The 19,801-nt window shown below is 42.6% G+C and overlaps 1 protein-coding gene across 1 annotated transcript in view; it reads right to left on the reverse strand.

The window, feature by feature from the left end:
• Positions 1–2,205: 2,205 nt before the first annotated feature.
• The window catches only part of cblb (Cbl proto-oncogene B, E3 ubiquitin protein ligase), a 55,614-nt gene continuing 38,018 nt past the window's right edge, over positions 2,206–19,801 (reverse strand). The window contains exons 10-19 of the mRNA XM_070844170.1: positions 15,568–15,768; positions 15,185–15,379; positions 14,132–14,518; positions 11,629–11,747; positions 8,668–8,802; positions 8,495–8,559; positions 8,017–8,121; positions 6,903–7,106; positions 6,575–6,691; positions 2,206–3,205 (exon numbers count right to left, since the gene is read on the reverse strand). Of these exons, the coding sequence (XP_070700271.1) occupies positions 2,952–3,205; positions 6,575–6,691; positions 6,903–7,106; positions 8,017–8,121; positions 8,495–8,559; positions 8,668–8,802; positions 11,629–11,747; positions 14,132–14,518; positions 15,185–15,379; positions 15,568–15,768 (1,782 nt within the window). The 3' untranslated portion in view covers positions 2,206–2,951. The remainder of the gene's footprint in view (positions 3,206–6,574; positions 6,692–6,902; positions 7,107–8,016; positions 8,122–8,494; positions 8,560–8,667; positions 8,803–11,628; positions 11,748–14,131; positions 14,519–15,184; positions 15,380–15,567; positions 15,769–19,801) is intronic.

Raw genomic sequence — 19,801 nt, forward strand, 5'->3', positions numbered from 1 at the left:
AATAAAATAAAACCACGTGTGCTTCGTGCCTCCCAGACTGCAGACACACATTCACTTTTGTATCCATCATACAGCGTCATTTTACTCCCCATGGATGACCATGCAGCACGGAGAGCCATACTCTCTAAATTATAATGTTTACATGCACACAGCAACCTCTTGTTCACCTGGTCACTATGGTAACCTGGTTTTGCTTGTAGGGCACATGGTAATAAAGAGAGATCGTAGTCTAATTACGAGGAACCTGTTAGGATGCCGGGCTTTTTCCAACACACACAAACACCACACCACACCACACGTTTGGTTTACGCACCCTCACATTAGGAATACATGTGACAATATTAATTATTATTAAGACTGGGATCATTATTTCTTTCTGCTGGATTATCAGGATGTTCTATCTGAAGCTTTTCATTTCCATTTTTGCATCCAGAATATTCCATGTTTGACTAGAAACACTGAGGTATCTGCTGTGTAAGCCTCGACTCCACCACAGGGGACCTAAATCAATCAACAGTTTAAAGCTCCTCTGTGAAGAAAACTACAATACATCATCTCAAATGAATTCTGATAACCTCATAATGGCTGCAGGAAAAATGTGAGCGTGGAGGTGAATATTGGGTCAATAATATGCGTTGTGCTCCATGTGTTTAGTGGGCTCCCTGGGTACACTTCGGACCAACTCAAAGCACAAAGGAGGAACCTCAGTCCAAACAGACAGAGGGTTCTCTCTGGCTGACTCTGCTTGTTTGTTCACAAACAGAAACACACACAGACTGAGATGCTGCACAGTCTGCAGGTGCCCAGCTCACTTTGCTGCATCAACCGTAGAAGTATGACAGTCCTGATTTGTCAGGATGGGACGGTTAGAACCGCGTCAGGCTGACACAACACATTGTACTGTGAGGGGGAACAGATACGCTCCACAGTTCTATCTACACTCCAGCAATGTTTAGCCCAATGTTTCCCAGACAATACATTCTGACAGGGCTAGATAATGTTGACATCATCTGGCAGGAACCGGTCAGGACGTAACCAGTTTTTGTGACTGCTATGGAAGCAAACACTACTAAGGGACTCAGGAGGTCACGAAAGAAATCATCTTTCTAATGGCGCTTTTCCATTACACAGTTTTAGCACTACTCGACTCTACTCGCCTCATGTCTACAGGGTTCACTTTTAATACCAGGTCTTTTTTTTTTTTTTTATAGCTTGGTACTTCTTTCCTTAGTTTTGGCCTTCATTTCTATCAGCACAAATAACACTGTTCACTCCAAATTGCTGGGATCTGGAAACCTAGCAACATCACTAACAAGAAGTCAGATGGGACAAAGCAACACAAGCGTTCATATCATAAGACAAAAAAGTAGGTCCTCAGATAACCCTTCAGATGATCTGGATAGACGCCACTGTGTTCCCACTTTCAGATCTCAACAATTAGATGCTTACAGTGGTATAACCAATGATACCGATAGTATCATAACCAAGGTAATTGATGGTATCATAACCAAATGTAACAAGAGCCAAAACAGTGACATTAAGTCCAAAATTAGAAACTGGAATCATCCCTGAATTGGAATGAGAGTAACAGTCTGGTTTTACCATCTGTGTAAACATGGCCTCTGTCTTATGGCAATATCCACCCCTAAACATGTCTGGGACAGATCTACCAGCATCTAGAAAGTAAAAAGGCAATAAAAACAATACGGTGAACAAATCCAATCTATGCATAGCTGAGACATCCTGCAGTCTTCAGGGAGAAACAGAGCTCTGAGGTAAAGGGGGTTTGAGTTCCACCTGCATGCATATGACTTGTCTCATAGTCTGAATGCTCTGCAGCATTCTGCCTGTCTAACACAACAACTCCACATTCGTAAAAATGCATAATTGCTGCAGATCTAGAGAGCGAGTCCGGTCCAAATCAGACTGAGAGTAATTCGTCAAATGTGCGGACTGTAGACATTTTCACTGCGATGGCTGTGGAGCTGAAGTGGAGACTGATGCCTTAAGAGATGCTTAACAGAGCAAAACTGGGCCTGAGAGGAGCTCAGAGGGTATAACTCACTCACTCATGCAGACCAAATACATTCACAAGATTGAAGTCCACAGATGAAGAACGTAATTAAAAAAGGCCCCAGCTGATGAATTCTCTAGTCTAGGACCCCCCCCGCTCCCCACACATCCTCTCCCTGCTTCACCCCTCTTGTCCAAATAAAACAACAAGTCTGCCACGAGTCATTTACAGGTTTGGAGAAAACAAGTGAATCAATAAGGCATCCTGGCTCCACCTAACTGCTCCTAACTCACCACACCTTGTTAAGTCAGCCAGACTCTGGGCAAACACACAAGTATTCTCTAATAAGCAACACACAAGGGAAGGAGGTGGATGAGATGGGAGACATGAGAGAAGAGAGCGAGAGGAGTTAGAGAAGAGAAATGATGGAGTCTGGCTCCCCCTACTGGTCATACATGAAAAAAAGGCCGTGGCTGAACTACACTGAAATAAGATGGAAATGTCTTGCTCTGTTGAAAGGCCCTTCAACTAAAGTCCCAAGGGTGGCAGGGTGTGAGAGGAACAGTAGCAGCAGTAGCAGGATTTGGTCTTTGAAACAGGCATACAGTCCAAGCCCCGCAACAAACAGGGCAGGAGCATTTGACAACCAGAGGCCAGCACCGGCACAGCTCACTGTAAACACCAACAAGCCTGCTTCTTTTTTCACAGGTCAAATCATTCACAGACAGACTTTTCTCTCTTTTTTGATTCTGTCTTGTTTTGGTTTTAGCCATTTTGTTGTGCATTGTCATCACTGTTCTGCAACAAAAGGCAAGCCTCCCTTGAAATATTTTTGTTTAGTTTCTGTTGGGGCGAGCAGACTGAAGAAGCCCTTTTTTAGTCGGTCCATTCAGAGGCACAGCTTCACTGTTGTGCTCCCGTTTCACTGCCTCTGGGACTAGAGGTTCAGTCTCGGGGTCACTAAGGCAAACTCTCGCAGAATATTTCGGGCCACGTCCACTTTGTACTGAGCGATCATCAGCGCCCGCTTCACGTCCTCGAAAGAGTAACCCTCCCCCATCAGCTTGGCGATCTTGGCATCCACGTTCTCTGACTCCAGGCTGTGGGGTTTGCCTGACTGGCTGTCTGGGGGGATCTTCCTGGGCAGTGGCTTGGGCGGCCTGGCAGGGGCCTGCAAACAGTCCATCGATACTTGGAGAGAGAGAGGAGAGAAATCATGTCAGTGGAAAATTGCCCCTCGCTCACATGAAGAAACTTGAGCTTGTTGTTAGTGGTCGGGGAGAGGTTGGGAGATTAAATGCTGCTCGTCACAGAACTAAACGTTGACATTTTTAACTTCAGAGTTCAGACCTTTATCATTAAAGCTGCAGCGGTGTTGTCATTTTTATTAATTGATTGAAAAGATCACAAGTTTTACTTTAATACAGTACCAGTCAAAGGTTTGGACACACCTTCTAATTCAATGGTTTTTCTTTATTTTTATTATTTTCTACATTATTGGAAGACATTAGAACTATGAACTACATATGAAATTATGTAGTAAACAAAAACTAAAATGTTAAACCAGCATATGTTTTATAGTGTAGATTCTTCAAAGCAGACACTTTTTGAAGAGTCAAGAGTTAATTTGTGGAATTTCTTGCCTTCTTAATGTGGTGAGACCATCAGTTGTTTTACACAGCTCTAAACAGTGAATAGCCCTGCTTGACTACTGTTCTAATCCATATTATGGCAAGAAACACTCAACTGAGTAAAGAGAAATGACAGTCCATCATTACTTTAAGACATGAAGGTCAGTCAGTCCAGAAAATCTCAAGAACTTTGAATGTATCCTCAAGTGCAGACATTAAAACCATCAAACTCTGTGATGAAACTGGTTCTCATGAGGACCATCCCAGGAAAGGAAGACCAAGTTCATCAGAGTTACCAGCCTCAGAAACCACAAATTAACAGCACCTCAGATCAGAGCCCACAGAAATGCTTCACAGAATTCAAGTAGCAGACACATCTCAACATCAACTGTTCAGAGGAGACTGTGAATCAGGCTTTTGTGGTCGAATTGCTGCAAAGAGGCCACTACTAAGGAAGAACAAGAGGAAAAAGGGAATTGCTTGGACGAAGAAACACAAGGAATGGACATTAGACCAGTGGAAATCTGTACTTTGGTCTGATGAGTCGAAATGTGAGATTTTTGGTTCCATGCTCCCGTCTTTGTGAGACACAGAGAAGGTGAGCAGATGTTTTCTACATGTGTGGTTCCTTCCCTGAAGCATGGAGGAGGAGGTGTGATGGTGTGGTGCTAGAATGGGAAGCTTGCATTCTGACATGGTTATTAATTTTGCACAATTATCAAAGGTGGAGTAAGAATTCAGACACTTTACCTAAAGCTTGGAGTGCAGGACCTCTACATATAAACGGTTCCTTTCAGTTGCATTCAAGTCCTCGTCTAACAAGTTCACACAGTGCTGATTCAGCCAATCACTGCCAGTGAGATCTCTCTGTGTGTAACAGTATACAGCAGCTTTTAAACCTGGTGTCTGGTGTGTGACGTTCCTGCGCCGGTGCTCCAGTAGTGATGCGTTTTACATCAACCAGCAATGATTGGTTTGCCAGAGCTGAAGGGTGGAAGAGCCGCAGGGACGTCTAGGCTACAGTAACTAACAGGATGGTGGAAAAAGCTAAGGGGTGTCCAAGAACCGTTCCTGATGCTCCAGATATAAAAAGAAACTGTGCATTCAGATGGAAGGATTACAGCCAAAATAAGAAAGCAGTCCCTGGAGGCATACGTCATAAGCTCCCATCCACAGTGTTTGTGCAGTTACTCTCAGTGCCACAGGGGGAAGACATACGTTCTGCACTGCAGGCTTACGTAATCACTGTTTTCACAGCTAGAAACTGGACATTAAGGTATTCACTGCATGCATGTCTTTAGCTCCTTTCTCCTACAATTCTGCACTTTTCCCAAAACTTTATTGCTTGAGAACAAGCCTGCAGGAAAATGTTGGTACTCACACAAGTCTTTTCTTGGTCTCATCAGAAATAAACAACCTTCTTATTAGAGATTACTGAATTCTGATCTGTTTCTCCTAACACCCGAAAATAAAGAGTATAGGAATGAATCAATCTCAGACAAATGATTCTGTCCAGCTTGGGGACAGAAACACGAAATGCAGGAGCTCTCTTGCTTCTCACAGTTTTCCCCTTTGCAACCTTAAGGAGCAATAAATACACAAACAAGAGAAAAAGGCTTGCGTGACTATGATTCCAATATTGTGGTGTCAAGTAGACCTACGCCTGTCTGTATGCCTGATAAATGGTTTGGGGACAATAATTTAAGAGACACATGAGAAGATGTATGTAGATGAAACATCATAATGCACAAAATCTTTATCAGAAATGTAAAAGAAACACAATAAAACATGTGCAGTGTTTCTCAGCCCTGGTCCTGGGGTGTCTGCACGTTTTAGAAATGAATGGGTCTTTTCTAGGCTTCTGTTGAGCTTGATGACCCGCTGGTTATTTGAATCAGGCGTGTTGGAGCGGAGAAACATGCAGAGCAGGAGGCCCCTGGACCAGGACTGAAAAACACTGAGGTCGGTAATCCATCGAAACCAGATGTAGTCCAAGTCATTCGACTCATGGTGTCACCAACACGCCACAGAAATCAAACCTCATATCCGGAAAGCACTGAGCCTGGTGGAACCTGGTTTAGATATCCAACATTAGAGTGGGGCCAGGGTCATGATCAGGGCTTGGATTAGGAATGTGTGCAGTGTTGAGAGTAACCTGCTTGTTAGCCTACACTCACAGTCAGACTGTCCCTCTAGCGCCAACAGCAGGCCCAGCAGGGCCCCTGCTCTAGAAACAACACTCTTGTTCAGAAAGCATCTGAAATGTATTTGTAACACATCAATGAGACACTGAAGTTTCTGTGTAGATCTTGCTTGGACTCATTTTTGAGACATACAAAGATCAAACAAACAGAGCTGAGACAAGCAAGGTTCTGATATTGTGCAAGGCTCATTGATAAGCTTCGACTTTTGGATATTTTATCTGAGGAGCAGATTATTTTGACAATAAAGATCAGTGCAGTGAAAGACAAACATTTTAAGATCTTAAATTAGGAGACAAGAGGAAGGGCTGTTTCACAGGAGATGAATTTAAAATGTATGAGAAAACTGCTACCCTTGCTGATGTTTATTTATTCTTATTCTTTGATCTTTTTGGTCACAAGGGGAGTTTTTCCTGCCACTGTTGCTCAATATAATATAATATAATATCTGATGCTTGCTCATGTGGGAATTCTTGAATCCTTAATTTTGAACTCCTGAATCGTTGGGTCTCTCTCTAATTAAAGAGTTTGGTCTAGACCTGCTCTTTATGTAAAGCATCTTGAGATAACGCTGTTGTGAATTGGCGCTATATAAATAAAGATTGATTGATTGATTGATTGATTGATCCCCCAAAATATTTGAGATAACTGAGGTCTAAAACCATGTTTCCATATTGTGTGTGCACTGACTCATGTAGTCATTTGCTGAGAGGGAGCTGGGACTGTACCTTGACTGGCAGGTAAAGGATCATACTCCAGGCAGCCTCGAGAGCCTTTAACATTTTCTGTATGTCGTCTGACTGGAGGCAGAGGAGCGGCACTGTTCAGCATGTCAAACACAGTGTCTAGACCACAGATGACACAGAAGAATTCAGGTAAACAAGTCAACAAAGTAAAGCTGTCAATGATGTGCTTGATAACCTCTTGATCCATGGAGTGAGAAAATCATTCGGTTAGCACAGCCCTCTAAGAGATGCGTGTGTGTGTGTGTGTGTGTGTGTTTCACTTTATACTTTGATTTGATGTGAACCAAACATTGGGAGTTTGCCAGCTCACCAGGGGTTAACAGCAGATGCTCCTGTCCAGAGGAGGGCCTGTGTGGTCGTGTACTGACAGAGGAGGAAGACATGGAGGAGTTGCAGGACGAGGACGGTGAAGAGGAGGAGAGGTCGGTGAAGCTGTGTCGTGCCGGTGGTGGAGGAGGAGGAGGAGAAGGAGGAGGCTGGGATGGAGGGTGGCTGTTGAAGGGGTCTTCTAATGCTGAAACACAACAGAAACCACAGAAGAGGCTGAACTCTCTACTCTGCTCTGATTCACAGTTTCTTCTTATTCCATAAGGAAGTGGCTGATGCTGCTATTAAGTCTGAACCAAGAGCAGTCCCAGCTGTGGGATAGCATGCTGAAGAGCGGCTGGCATGCTGTCCTTTAGAGAGAAGCCAAGAGAGGATATTTTAGAGTGGGGACTTCACAGGAGGAGGAGGAGGAGGACTGGGACAGGAGTTGCTAGAAGGCTCTTAGTAACGTGTTGTGGTAAAAATGGTCAAAGACAAAGGATCAAGTTTGAAAATACTGTTTGAAATACTTACTCATGTGCATCTAAGACATTTATGACTACAAAACCCTGAAGGGATGCTTCTACAACATCAAAGATACAATTATAAGCAACAGTGATTATAGCCAAGCAGCTACTGTACAACTGCCGCCTGGTTTTGCTATGTGTTTACAGCATTACTGTAGCATAGTGCACTGCACATTCATTCCTATTCAAATGAGGACTACGTGACATGTGCTGCTGCAGGAAGTTTGATGGAACACAGCAGACATTTTGTTGTGCACCAACTGCAGGATATTTGAGGAAGAGTTGAATATATGAAATAGTATTTAATAATAAAGTCAGTGTTGTTTAGGGGTTTATGAGAAGAGCTTCTGATAATTTGCTTGTTATGTATCACACTTCACAAGAATCTCACAAAATCAAATCATGTGGATAAAAAAAGAGACGGATATCCTTCAATGAATCAAGTGATTCACTGGATGAAGTCAGCTTTGATACTGAGATACGATCAGATGGTCCACCTGACAACACGGGGAAAACAGGGAAAAAGAGACAAGGAGCTGTGGCTATGTGAGGAGGTGAGGGTGGGAATGGGTTCCAGCTGGGGTGGGCTACCTTGGGGGGGCAGCAGAATATCATAGTCGGAGGGGATCTTGTTGTGGTTGAAGGGGCAGAGGGCAGTGTGTGAGGCCAAGCCCCTGACCGACTCTGAGTGTCCACCTGAGGAAGACAAGCAGAGTTCAGCATGATGCAGCCTGAGCTTTGAACAGCCTCTCCAGCAGGGCACAGCACATTCACTCTGACATATGCATCCTTCAGTTAGCAGAAAAATACTCAGCCAATAGCATTAGATTCCATCTGGTTGTTATGCACTTTCACCTGACTGACGAAGACATTTAGCATCCTTGAAAGAGGCAGACTAAGACTGATCACTCTCTACCCTTATTATAAGACTCCAGATGTGTCCAGATGTGTTCTTTTCAACACTCACTGCACCAGATGAAGATGTAAATGATCTCTTGGTAATAGGGATAAAGGTAATATATGTAGAACTTGTAATGTTTACATCATCTCCGCTGGTTTTAGGACTCACCGGGCTCAGGGGGCCGGGGTTTCTTCTCCTCGATGGTGGGCTCTGGAGAGCCATTCTCTAATTGTCTGAATGAGAGAAGAAATCTGTTTGGTTCAGAACAGCTTAATTAAATAATGGAACCATCAGTGCCATATCACCATGGTAACAATAATACACTGAGAGAAGGCGAGTACCTGCTGGGCACAGAGATGCAGATGGGAGCCTGACTCAGACACAGGTTGGATGAAGGGATCTGATAGTCGTCTTCCCCCCTGTCCATCACTCCCCGCTGCCGTTCTACCACAGGACTGCTGAAGGGGTTGGAGGGCCTGTGAAGATGGTGAATAACAAGGTGACATTTCCATTAATCACACTGCGTATTGCATCGTCAAAACAGAAGCAATAAACAACACATATCAAAAACATCTACAAAACCCTGCTCACTATAGTTTTGCAACTTAGTGGATGATAGCTGACAGCTTCTGGTTAAGGCGACATCCTCTCTGACCCAGAAGCTGAGCTCATGAAATGCTGTCTCAAGCAGTTTGAACTGACCAAAACCGCTGAAATCAGATTGTCCACCGAGAGTCACTTCTGGTTTTTGGCTTTAGCTGCTAATGGGACAGGGCTGCAACTAACAGTTATTTTCATTATCAGTAAATCTTATTATTACAATGGTAAATCTATTCTTTACTTGGTCAAAATGTTTATCTCAGTTTCCTGGAGCTCAAGGTGACGTCTCCAAATGTCTTGTTTTGTCTGGTAAGATATTTAATTAACAATCATATGAAGTAAAAAAGGCCCAAGCCGCAACTTCTCACATCTTTTGGGGCATTTTTGCTTAAAAAGTAAATCAAATGATTATTTGATTTTCAAATGATTAATGGACTGACTGTTCCAGCTCCATTATGAGACAAGGGTATCCATCACTTTGCAGTCAGTGCAGTAGTGCCTTTCCTGAGTGTGCATGTGTGAGCTGACATTTTCATGCCTGACATTCATGAAAAACACAGGTCAAGGAATTCATTTGTTCTGTCTAGTCTGTAGAATCAGACCCACAGACGTTAATGTCTCCCTGCATCAAGAGACTACTCATGTACAACAACAAGTTCACATGTTCCAATGGAGTGCTGATAAGCTTTTTTGTATTTTAGTACATTTGTTTTGTCTTTGTACACCGAAATGTGATTTAATTTTACCTGGATAGAAAACGAATAAATTATATCAAGGCAATTGGCATTGCAAATTGTATTCATTTTTATTTTAAGTTAACTATGTACCTTCCAATGTGCACAGCAGCATATCCTAAAATAGCTGACTTCCTTTATCCTAGATGATGAAAAGTTCTGACACAAATCTTTAGGCAAAGCTATGGTTAGCAGAAAACAGTCCACACGAATGTTTGTTGTTTTTGTTGTGTTGTGTGTGCCGTGGTTTTAAAGAGTCTGGGAAGCACTGTAAGCCATGTAGTAGAGGAGCATTTATGAAATAAGTATGATTCATAATTATATTGACTCACAAAGATAGAGATAAAGGTCTCAGAACACTGACCGTTGCTTCAGTCTCTTTATTGTTCCACAAGAAAGACCTGCAGGCCCAGGTCATTCAGACTTGTTATGCTGTTTACTGTAATGTGAAAATATGCAGCACGACCTGTCACCTGGTTCCACCCTGCTGGCTCGGTTTACCCACTGCATGCGTTCCAATATAATGTTAGTGTGCTGCAAAGTCCACTAACTGTTGTGTCTTTTGTGGGTAATGATTAAAGCAGGGATTTCTTTGGCTAATCAGTAACATGAAACATCCTAACGTCCCACCATTACCACTGTTACATATTAATCATGAGCGTGTGAACTAAGCCGTGTGTGAGTGATGATCCTTTGACTATAACATATGCTTTCAGAATGCAGTCAGCTGCAGTCATTTGTGGAAGTGTGTGCATATCAATATAGTATCTATCTACACAGTTGTGCTTTTACAGCACTAAACTGTTTTCAGTAAAACCAGAGCTTCCCCTTTCAGCTCAGGCTTCATCTGTGACAGCTCTATCTGCTGCCTCCAGTACAGCCACACAGAAATACCTCATCTAATTGTGGCTGCAGCTAAAAGGCTAAGACGGTCAGACATTATTTTTCTAAGCTGTTTCTAAGCAGGACCTCCCCCTAAGACCACTAGACCTCACTGGTAGAAGGTCCAGAGAAAAGGAAACTACAGAGAAAAGAAAAGATGAGGGTTAGGAGATGGAACTTTAGACGAAAGGGAATATCTAAGAGGACAACAGGATTATGTTGGTTGCTGTTTGTGTTGTCCCTCTCTCTCTCTCTCTCTCTCTCTCTCTCTCTCTCTCTCTCTGTCTCTCTCTCTCTCTCTGTCCAACCTCCACCCAACATGGACCCCTACAGAAGCCGCCCACATTGAGCCTGGTTCTGTTCGAGGTTTCTTCCTGTTAAAGGGGAGTTTTTCCTGCCACTGTTGCTCAATATAATATCTGATGCTTGCTCATGTGACGATTCTTGAATCCTTAATTTTGAATTCCTGAATCGTTGGGTCTCTCTCTAATTAAAGAGTTTGGTCTAGACCTGTTCTTCATGTAAAGCGTCTTGAGATAACGCTGTTATGAATTGGCGCTATATAAATAAAGATTGATTGATTGATTATGGTAACTGGTTGGTGTTAAACCGAATGTTACTGAAAACTCACTAGGTTGTTATATCAATTCAGTTATATCAAAAATAAGGTAAAACACTGGATTGTTACTGCTCGCCCCGCAGTCTGCTATTAGACTACATACCTCACAGCTATTTTGGGTTATTCCTACATTGATCTACACAGATCTGCTGCCAGATAACCTTACACAGTCTAATAAGGGAAATTAGATATAGCTGAGTCTCAAAAAGATCTGTCATGCATGATCCATGGTTGAACAGGCTTATTTAATAATTCATACAGACTTTCATTTTAAATACAATACTTGTCAGAGGAACTATAAAAAAGGTCACTACTGCTTGGGTGCAGAGAAAAAGCACGTTTTCACACACTGTGATCTTTTCTGCCCAGCCGTTATTCCGGGAAACTTAATTCATAGCTCGCTAAATAAATAGTCCCATTTTGTGTGTGTGTATGTGTGTGTGTTCATAATAATACATGATACTCACTTGTGGGTACCAGTAAGTGTGCACTGTGTTGGGGATTGCCGTGAGGGAAGGATGTCATACTCATCACTGAGCTGCACACCATTACAGCTGGGCTGCACACATGGGAAGGGGGGAGAATTCTAAAAAAACACAAAGCAACAACAAAGGTCAACGTCAGCCGAATATAATGAAGAGAAATAAACACAAACACAACACGCGTAGGACACAACTTTGAAAGTAGATCCAGCAAGTCTACAACAAAGCGTAATATTTTATTCATTTACTGGAGCTTCAAAGCAACTCACTATAAAGGAAGTATGGGTTAATGACGCAAAACAAGCATTTACATGGGAATTACTTACTTTGATCAAACCTCATACATTTCAAATAAAAGGCGCTTTAGTGTTGCAAGCAGGATGAGTTCTGAGAGATCTGTGATATATACATGTATAGTATATACAGTATTCTGTGTCACGTACAGTAAAAGCAGTGCTGCTGAGAAGGAATGCAACGCAGCACTGTGTGACAGACATCCTACAGTATGTGACTTCTGGGAGATTAGTATTAATCCCATGAAAGGTGATAATGTGCTTCACAGGCGACTTGAGGCACTTCCTGATGAAAGAGTGTCTCTGAGGGGGGAGCGAGTGAGGTGTGCAAATTATGCAGATGCTCAGCAGTGTTCTGGTTTCCACACCAGTAAATGTTGAGGCAATATGAATGGCCTTCTGAGCTTGAGTTAAATCAGGTTTCATTATTTAGCATAGATTACCATCAGATTAAAGTAATGTACTAACTCATTGGAAGAATGGAACATCTGCTGCATTGCTTGTCTACACAGTGCCTGTCAGAAAAGCCCTTTATTCTCACATTTTTATATGCACAAGTAATTGAATCAGACCGGACTCGAGGAATCAAATCTCCCTTGTGAATACAGCATCAACAAACAGTAAAAACATATGAATCATTAAACTTTATACAACTGTCTCTCTGCTCATAAACAAAGCCCAATGCATATGTCGCTGTTTTCTAACGGTCGACGAAATATCAGTGAATATAAACTCAAGATTCTGACAACACAACACACACAAACACACACAAACAAATGGACATCCAGTTACTTCACCTAATGGCCAACAGCCATGGAGACCTGTTGTTAAGTGGGCTGTGATAATAGGTCTCACTTTAGAACACCAGTGGGACTGTGGACCACAAACGTCCAGTCACAAGCTTGAATAAAAGCTACTTGAATAAATATTTGCTGATGGATGCTATGAATCAGTAAAGTGCATGAGGTGTAAAACTGAGCATAAAGGACAAACATATTGCATTTAACACCAGCGACACATTTTAAGCTTTGTGCTCTGATTGGTGCATGCTGTCAGACGGGAAACATACTGCAGTTACAGCAAGGAAAACGGCTGTCCTCTGTTCATTAGGGTTCAAACCTCCACACAAGAGGCAGTGACTGGAAATACACATATATTCAACTGAGCTTTCTCTACAAAACAGTAAAGTCTGCTGATGTGATGTGCTATGATAGATTTTTTGCTAATTTGCATAATGTGAATGACAGTAATGTGGCATCTACATTTTGCATTAGAACTTCAGGAATGAGAATTCACATTCCACTCAGGCACAACTAGTCCAACCCATTAGATGATGTGATACCTCATCTCATAGCTGCCCCTAAACAGGATGACTGCGTTGTTGAAAGGTGTAGCAGTCATCAGCTCTCAGTTTCTCTGAAGAGACCGCCACACTGAACACAAATGATAACAGCAGGATTGGACTTTGCTTCAGAACTACTTTGCTGGGTTCAGGTCCTGAGACGATGGTAGCAGTGGCCCCTCCCCGCGATCATACGTAAACAACACAACCAATGGAATGTCTTAAATCCAGTTTACATACTAACTCTATACAAGACCTACCACATACTGATCATCATAGTAAAGAGTATAAAAAACAACACACTGAAGCATTTCAAACTAACGGGAAGTTGGAGTTGGATAATCAAACTGTAACTTTGGTGTGACACTACACATTAAACTAAAAGTAAGTATCAAAACGTTTTTGCTAGGATGTAAAGTTTGTGTTCTCTGGTCTGTTAACAAAGCTGTTTTATCACCATCTACAGCTGTGAGGAACTCACATTTCCTTTGTGTATTGCATTATGGGAGAATACACACAGAGAGTACACAGACTCACTTTTCAAGAGTATAATACAGATTATGGGACACATAGTACTAGAAGTGTGTGCAGTCACAGTAGCAGCACTGCACAGCTGTAATGACCATTGTTGACACATCCAAACTATTAGACAACTTAAGTACTGGGCAAAATGACAGTTCAGTTCTAGTTCTCAAAGACCATGAATGTCTGCATGAAATTGCACAGTAATCCACTCAATAATGAGGATGACTGGAATGTCACTAGAAGGAAACAAAAGAAATAAGGAAACAGGCTTTTCCGTGCTTATCCCAAGTGAGCGCCTTAAATGTTCAAATTGACATTTAGTGCCTACCTTAGAGCTCTCTGAGTTTCCTGCCCCCTCCATTCTGTGATGTAACCTCCCAAAGCCCGTAGACGGGTAGCTGAGTGGTCTTCCGTTCAGGTGAGAGGGGCCGGTGGGTCCCAGCTGGAGCAGGTGTTCGGATCCAGTCCTGTGGGCCTCTGCAAAGTGGCCGTCTTTGGGACAACATGTCTCAGGAGGCAACTGAGTGTCTGACAGCGTTCCGGTAGAAGATGAGATGGAAGAGGACAAGGTAGAGGAACTGGGGAGCCAAGAGTGGCGTGACTCTGGGGGGATGGGAGGAGGACGCTCTGGCGGAGGTGGTGGGGGCGGGTCCCTCTGGGGGGGAGGGGGGGCTGGGAGAGGCTTGTCCTGCTTCCTGGACATTCCTGGCGAAGACTAAAGGTGGAGAGATACGGTATGTTCACTGACAGAAGACAGTTCAAGACTAACTTTGAAGTAACACCAGATTTTCTAGCTATTGTACATGCAAATAAAAATGATGAAATTACTGATTTTCTCCACCCGTTTTTGGCATTCAGTAGGGTCTTGGTGGCATGCTAGAGCTGCCAGAGAAATGTGCAAGTGGAGTGTAAAACTTTGTTATTATCTTTGGCTGTACCTGGTGTGAAAAGATTTTTTATGTCTACCAGCCACTAAAATGAAATGAACAATTGTCACAAAATGACTTGTCGGCAATAAAATGCTTCAGAAATTCAAACATGAATAGCTTGCTGCCACTCGAGGCCACCAAAGTAATTTGTGGCCTTGTGCAACTTTTCTCTATCTTCTTTTATTATTCGTTTATTCAAGTCGTGTACCTCTTTTTTCTCCCTCTAGCCTGTAACTGTTTTGATCATGTTTCCTGTGTTCACATCCTCCTCGTGTATTTATAATCCTTGCTATTAAGCCGTCCAGTAAAGCACTTCCTCAAGTTTACTTTTATATAACATTGAATGTTTAAATAGTTATGTGACAGTGCACTGACACGTGACTTTAGTGATTATATACAAGAAAACACAGGTGACCAGTTTTTCATGACATCAGGGGAGTACTGTGACTGACCTTCGGCGAACCGGTGGGACTGGCAGATGGGGAGCGGATGGCGCCCTTCTGGATTAGGTCGAGTCGTGGTGGAACAGGGGGAAGGCTGAGGTGCTGGACACAGTGGCTGGTGTCTGCTCCATGGGCTTTTCTGTGTTGGCTGACAGGTGATGAGCTGGGAGACACCATGGGCGAGTTCTGACGCTCAGCACAGTGCTGAGGAAAGTAAGCAATCTCTTAAATACACTCATATTTACCTGTTATATTCATGTATTATTAACATGTTGGATTTCTGTTGATAAATATGGTCCTGGAGTCTTTATTACAAACAACTAAAAGAAAAGGCAAGTCTTTTCAGCTACTCATCACCAGATCAGTGACCAGCTGGTCCTACAAGTCTTTACCTTCCTGATGTTAGCCAGTCCATTCATGACCAGGAAGTCCTCTCGGTCTTCCTCATCATCCAGCTCCAGCATGGGGCAGCTGTGCTGGTCCAGGAAGAAGCACTTGGTGCCCTCATTTCGTGGGTCAAAGGGATCAACAATTATGGGTTCGGTGCCTTTGATCTCACAACGACAGAACGGGCAACCCTGACCATCCGATTCCTGGAACAGATAAGACACAGAGCTTACACCACATTAGATATAAGACCACTAACATGAGCAGACACAGGTGTAGCCCTGGCATTTGTACCACACAGGCATTTCTAAATCTAATGATCTGATGAGCATGGTTTTGTCAGTGTAATGTTTTGGGAACATGAGGAATCACTTGGACTGTTGAGCTGTTGCTGCACACAGCTGGGATACACATGGTTAAGGTTATGTGCCTCACTACGAACCTACGTCTCACCCCATCTTCCCCCCATTCATGAAAAGATTTCTAGTAAAGTCGACTGGACATATGCTTGTGTAGATCCTCTTCAGGGAAAACTGTTTTGCAACTTGACAACATTCATTGGCCACATGTACATCTTCCACATGGCAGCCCCTGTTGAACAGGGGTCATAAATAAGAGAATAAAAGAGGTTTTGGTTTTCAGTGCATCCCTCTTCACTGACTCAGGGGCTGCAATCAAAGGCAGACAATATTTACAGAGAACAAAGCTGCATTTGTGGCGGCCATATGGTTGGGGACTTGGCTGGGGACACACCAAAGGCATGTTTGAAACTTAATCCTAATTAGAGTGGGTGGAGAAGGGAAGGAGTGGGAGGCTAACAGGAAAGGAGCCCAGAAGAGGGAGGAGATGGTGTGATGGTCACAGACACTCAGGAAACTATACTGTTCAGCAAAAGACACGACTGAAGTAACAGACTAAGGCGAACTGCTCCTGAACTTCTGTCACGGTGAAACGGAGAAAAAGGCTTCCCAGCTTTTACCTTTGTTCTGAAACAGACAGAAAATGGCACTTTAAATTAAAAAACAGTGAGTTGATATACTCATCCTTCCCACATGTATTTATTTATTATTAAGTTTAGACACTGAGGTTTAAACTAGTCAAAATCTGGATGAGGAGTGAGGGTTATTTTAGATGGCTAGTTTACATATAACCAGTGTGGCAAGTACTAACATTATAAAATACAGTCAGTTGCAAACTTGTACATGAAACTTCGCTGTCTAAAGATTAAACCTGCATCAACTGATTATTTTGGTAACTTGGAGGGAGGGAACCAAACTGTAAGAACAACACTGACAAATCATCCTTTATGAAGTTGATATGGCAAATGTGTTCACAAACAGTTTGTGTTCCAATATCTGGTTTGGTCTCAAACTATCTCCTGAAATAAAAAAAGGTTTATCTGCTAAATGCTCAACTTTGATTACCAACTAGTGGCTAACTGTGTCTGACTGCCGTCAGCTGCTGAGCTGGTCGTGTACAGTGGGTTCAGAGCTGAAAACAGGTTCCTGCTGCTGCTGCTGGAAACAATCCCTATGAGAGTGATGAGACTGAACCAGAAAAGTTAGGCTGTGGGCTGCATAAACCAAAACGATAAGCTGAGAGATGCTCAAATACTCAGTAGAGCTGAGGGGATGATTATTCTCTGTGGGGTAAGAGTGACACCTTTCACATTATACAGCAGTAGCCATCTAAAATTGCCGGCTAGACCATGACAGCACTCAAATTGATCCATGGCTAAAGCCTGCTCTGAACCTAATTGCTATGTGATGGTACTGTATGTAAATGTAGCACCACCCGTAGCACGTAATGCCCCTGAGCAGAATGTGTAGAAACCAGCTGCAATGCTTCATCTGTCCACCGGACGGCGCAGTGATTATGGAAAGTGAAACATTTACTGCCATCAGACTGCTGGAGTGTCATCGTTTCACTTGGAGTTTGCCTATTGCTGCTAAAAATATTCATTGACCATTGCACCTGAAATCAGCGGTGTGCTTTCCACTGAGCATGTCTTTAGTGAAGAGCTTGTTATTAATGTATCAAAAGTTGAATGAAAATAGTCTGCTGAATCTTTTTTCCTAAACACTGATATAGATTGATGTGTTTGAGCATTAGCTAACATTGAGTTTAGGTTGTTGTTCAAACTTAGAAAGTGAGCGAGAGAGAAGGCTGAAAGAGAAAAACCCATGTTAGAGATTATACCTTCTATTCTGAGTACCATTTAACAGAACTGTGTGAAAAATGAAAGTGATATGAGTGGGAGATGTACAAAAGCCCCCGAAGGGCTCAAAACAGCGCTCCACAAACCAGTGGCTGACGACATTGTGGTTTCGTTCACCTCTTCTATACAGTCTATGCTTCTTTCATAAATTGATTGTAAAAATGGTGAAATGAGCTGAAAGAGACAATGCAGGTAAGACACACTTTAGAATGTAGCCCTGCTTCCTTCTGTTGTTGTTGTTTATCCATCGTAAATATAAAGATGGAGAGCAGCTTCCAACAGGTGTAGCCTGTAAATCTTAATCTTAATAAACAAAATTCACAGTAAAAAGTACTGTCTCTAAGCATACTGACTTTATACTTAGTGGAAAGAACTTGCAACAACCTACTAACACTGGGTAAATCATTAGTAAGATACACAGATTATCGTCTGATGAAACCTACAGTAAATACCAGACACAGAAAAGCTCCTCTGAATCACCTCCTCCATCCTCAGCGCACAGAGTCCTAATAAATTCATAACTAGAACAAGGGAACCCTCGAAAATGCCCCCATACTCTGCACATATCAAAAATAGTTAATAAAGAGAGCAGGATGTGGAATCACATACATCATCATTCAGCATACAGCTGGGGGTGAAGAGTGTGCGTCTGTCCCACCCCAGCTGACTAATACACAGAGGGAGAGGAAAGTCAGGGAACCACCACTGAGTCACCACTGAGACCTGAGCAGGCCAGTGCTGGGTTATTCACTGTCACAGGGTGGGAAGGATCCCTCTCTCTCTCTCGCTCTCTAACTCACAGTTTCACCAATGTGTGTCATTACAGTGGGTGTGTATATTCAGTATATACACACCCTGACATACATCACACAGTCACTGACTGAGGTTGAGGAGGCGGGGTCAAATAGAGCTGTCATAACAGGAAATATGACAAACAAACGGTATTAATGTGGGTTCTGCCAAATCCTGGTGTTTACAGAATGTCAGACTGAGCTCTGGAATGATTTGCTCATTTGCTCAACCTACAGCTATGTTCAGAGTAAAGCCTCCCAGGAAAAAGCTTTTTATCTTTGCGGCCATGAAACTGAACCCCTTGAGGTGAGAGCAGCAGCGGAGTAGTGTGTGTGCTCCAAAAAGCCACTTAATCGGGGTTTACCAAGACGTTTCATGTCAAGGACCCTTGAACTTTTCAGGCCCTATAGTAATTCATTGCTGTAATAACTTAAACAAAAAACATTTGATTCAAGGCAGGTATCCTGAGACGTTTTGCTTTAATTTGAGTTTTAAACAAAAACTCAACAAAATACCACTGAGGACTACTTGTGACAATAGGCACAGACTGCATTATCACAGAGGCTACTGGAGAGACTTGATTATCATCAAAAGTCTTCAACAACCCTTTGGTTAGTAAAACATAAAAGGCGTATAAAATGCGTTTCATTGTTTGCTCATTTAAACATCGATTCTTCGGTTCTTACTCACAAACAAAAGGCTCATGAGAAAAAGGAAATGATTAAAGTTCTGACTGAAAAACAAAGCGACTTCTAAAACTTGCACTCATTGTTCTGTGAATCATCTTCTACGTCCTCCCTCGCAAAAGCTCCACTGCCAACATCTAAAGTAGATATCTGGTGAGCAACACTGAGGTACAGTTTACTTGTGTAAAAATATCAAACTGTAATACAACAAGTAGAAATAATCTAAGATTTGCTGTTGGTCTCTGGTTTAAACTATTCCACTTAAAACACAGAATCCATCTATATTCAACACTGAATGAGTCCTAATGTGTTTGCTGTCTGGGGATCCTCTCGACAGTTAGAGCAAAAATTCTTTTAGCCAACTAAAAAATAACCTTGATACAGAATTGCTATTGCAGGACAGGTTATTGGGCTTGTGTCCAGGCCTGCAGTGTGTGTATGTGTGTGTGTGTGTGTGTGTGTGTGTGTGTGTGTGTGTGTGTGTGTGTGTGTGTGTGTGTGTGTGTCCCTGCCAGAGATCAATAACATCAGGGTCAGTGCAGC

The sequence above is a fragment of the Pempheris klunzingeri genome, chromosome 14 (genome assembly GCF_042242105.1).
Source record: "Pempheris klunzingeri isolate RE-2024b chromosome 14, fPemKlu1.hap1, whole genome shotgun sequence".
NCBI lineage: Eukaryota > Metazoa > Chordata > Actinopteri > Acropomatiformes > Pempheridae > Pempheris > Pempheris klunzingeri.